The sequence below is a fragment of the Seriola lalandi genome, unplaced genomic scaffold (genome assembly GCF_002814215.2).
Source record: "Seriola lalandi dorsalis isolate HSWRI2012SDOR001 ecotype SW California unplaced genomic scaffold, Sedor1 jcf7180002004135, whole genome shotgun sequence".
NCBI classification, from domain to species: Eukaryota; Metazoa; Chordata; class Actinopteri; order Carangiformes; family Carangidae; genus Seriola; species Seriola lalandi.
Window position 1 is genome coordinate 1 of NW_019474790.1, and position 1,598 is coordinate 1,598.

Below are 1,598 nucleotides of genomic sequence, written 5' to 3' on the forward strand. Positions count from 1 at the left end.
GGGATTGCGCAACAGGCAGGATATGATGTCACTCCTCTCTCCTTACAATGTGAATTAAAGGTCACTGCGTGTACTGTACTCTACATATGTTAGGGTTTGTGTGTGATTGTTGTGAGGACCGTGAACGCCATGTGAGGACGTTTAGGTTCGCAGTCAAATTTCTGACTCCTCCTTCAGTTTGTGGAGTTGATGAGTCGTCGCCAAGGCGAGCTGGACGCGCTGGTCGCCACAGGTTACAGGTCAGCGCTCACTGAGGAGAGGAGACGATACTGCTTCCTGGTGGACAGACAGTGTTGTGTCACCAAACTGCTCATCAACTACCACTCCAAGGTGATCTGTTCACATTGACTTATTTATTTAGTCAGTTCGTCTTTCTCATGTAGAAATACTGAAATGTGGATGTCTTGAGCGGTTGGTTTTACAGTTTGAATTAAGTCATTTGATATTTCTCGTACTGTGAACAAATACTGTGAAAAGACCTAAAACACCAGCTAATGTATTCTATTAACAAAGATGTGTTATCATACCCTGAACCGAGCTCATTCGTTTTATCCCCCTGTGACATAGATCTTCATTGTTGTCCAAACACTACACGTCAGTCCCACATACACTGTCCTGCTGCTGTAAAATCACTGTTTAATGGGATTTGTTGACAGTTAAAAAAAATACAATAAGAAAATATGAAATAATGTCAGTCTTAGCTCTTAACAGTGTTGGCTTTTTCTATTTTATCTTTTTGAAAATAACCCAGGTGAGAGAGCTTCTGTCGCAGAAACTGTCATCTTGGCAGCAGTCATGTTCTCAGCCGACAAAACTCCCAGAGCGCGCTCTGAATCTGCTGCGTCACACTGCGCCTCAAAGCTCAGGGGCTGCTGGGATAGCCGAGGTTCTCCGGCACACCAAGCTCGGCTCTGCTCAGCCAGAACAGGTGAGTTCAGGTCAGGTGTTTGGACTTTACTATTTTTAAAAGTTCATAATTTCTGATCTTCTGTGGTTGGTTTCCACAGAAGGATCACATGGTGGGATAAGATATTGAAAACCTTTCAAAACCTCATTGGTTAAACTCAAATATTTATCTGGCGGTCAAACAAAAAACAAGGCTATTCTTAGTAGTTCCTGGCCGAGGTTCGACAACACCATTGTTTTGCAAGACAAAAATAAGTCTCACGATTTGGCTAGGAAGTCCTGAGTTACGCACCAAGGCACTAAACTAAACTACTTATAGAATTAGGAGCAGTGGCAACGTTAGACTATTATAACAATACTTATAACTACACTGCTGGATATTTCTTGGTTTTCCAGAGGCTCTCTGTTCAGGAAGTCCCTCCTCTGTTGAACGGAGACTCCAGTCGCTCCCAGCAGCAGCAGCGCTCACTCCCCTCCACCTCTCAGAGTGACACCTGTCCTCCTCAGGGTTCCCCCCAGACTTTCCGCACTGCGTCATCTACTGGAGGAGCTGCTGGAGGTTCTTCACGAGGAGCTTCTCCTCAGCACACCAGCACACCCCTCAGTGCATCAGCCAGCCCCCTCCCTGACAGCAGCGCCAGCGGCAGCGTCAGCATCAGCCCGGCTGCATCCACTCCCTCCACGTCCAGTGG

The 1,598-nt window shown here is 46.3% G+C and overlaps 1 protein-coding gene across 1 annotated transcript; it reads left to right on the forward strand.

The window, feature by feature from the left end:
- Nucleotides 1-177: 177 nt before the first annotated feature.
- LOC111668548 (BAR/IMD domain-containing adapter protein 2-like) lies at nt 178-1,589 on the forward strand (the record flags this gene model as incomplete). The annotated part of the gene is made up of 3 exons (XM_023424612.1): nt 178-330; nt 752-928; nt 1,303-1,589. Coding segments are annotated over 3 exons (617 nt in total), but the record flags the coding sequence as incomplete, so codon positions are not given.
- Between the last annotated feature and the right edge of the window lie 9 nt (nt 1,590-1,598).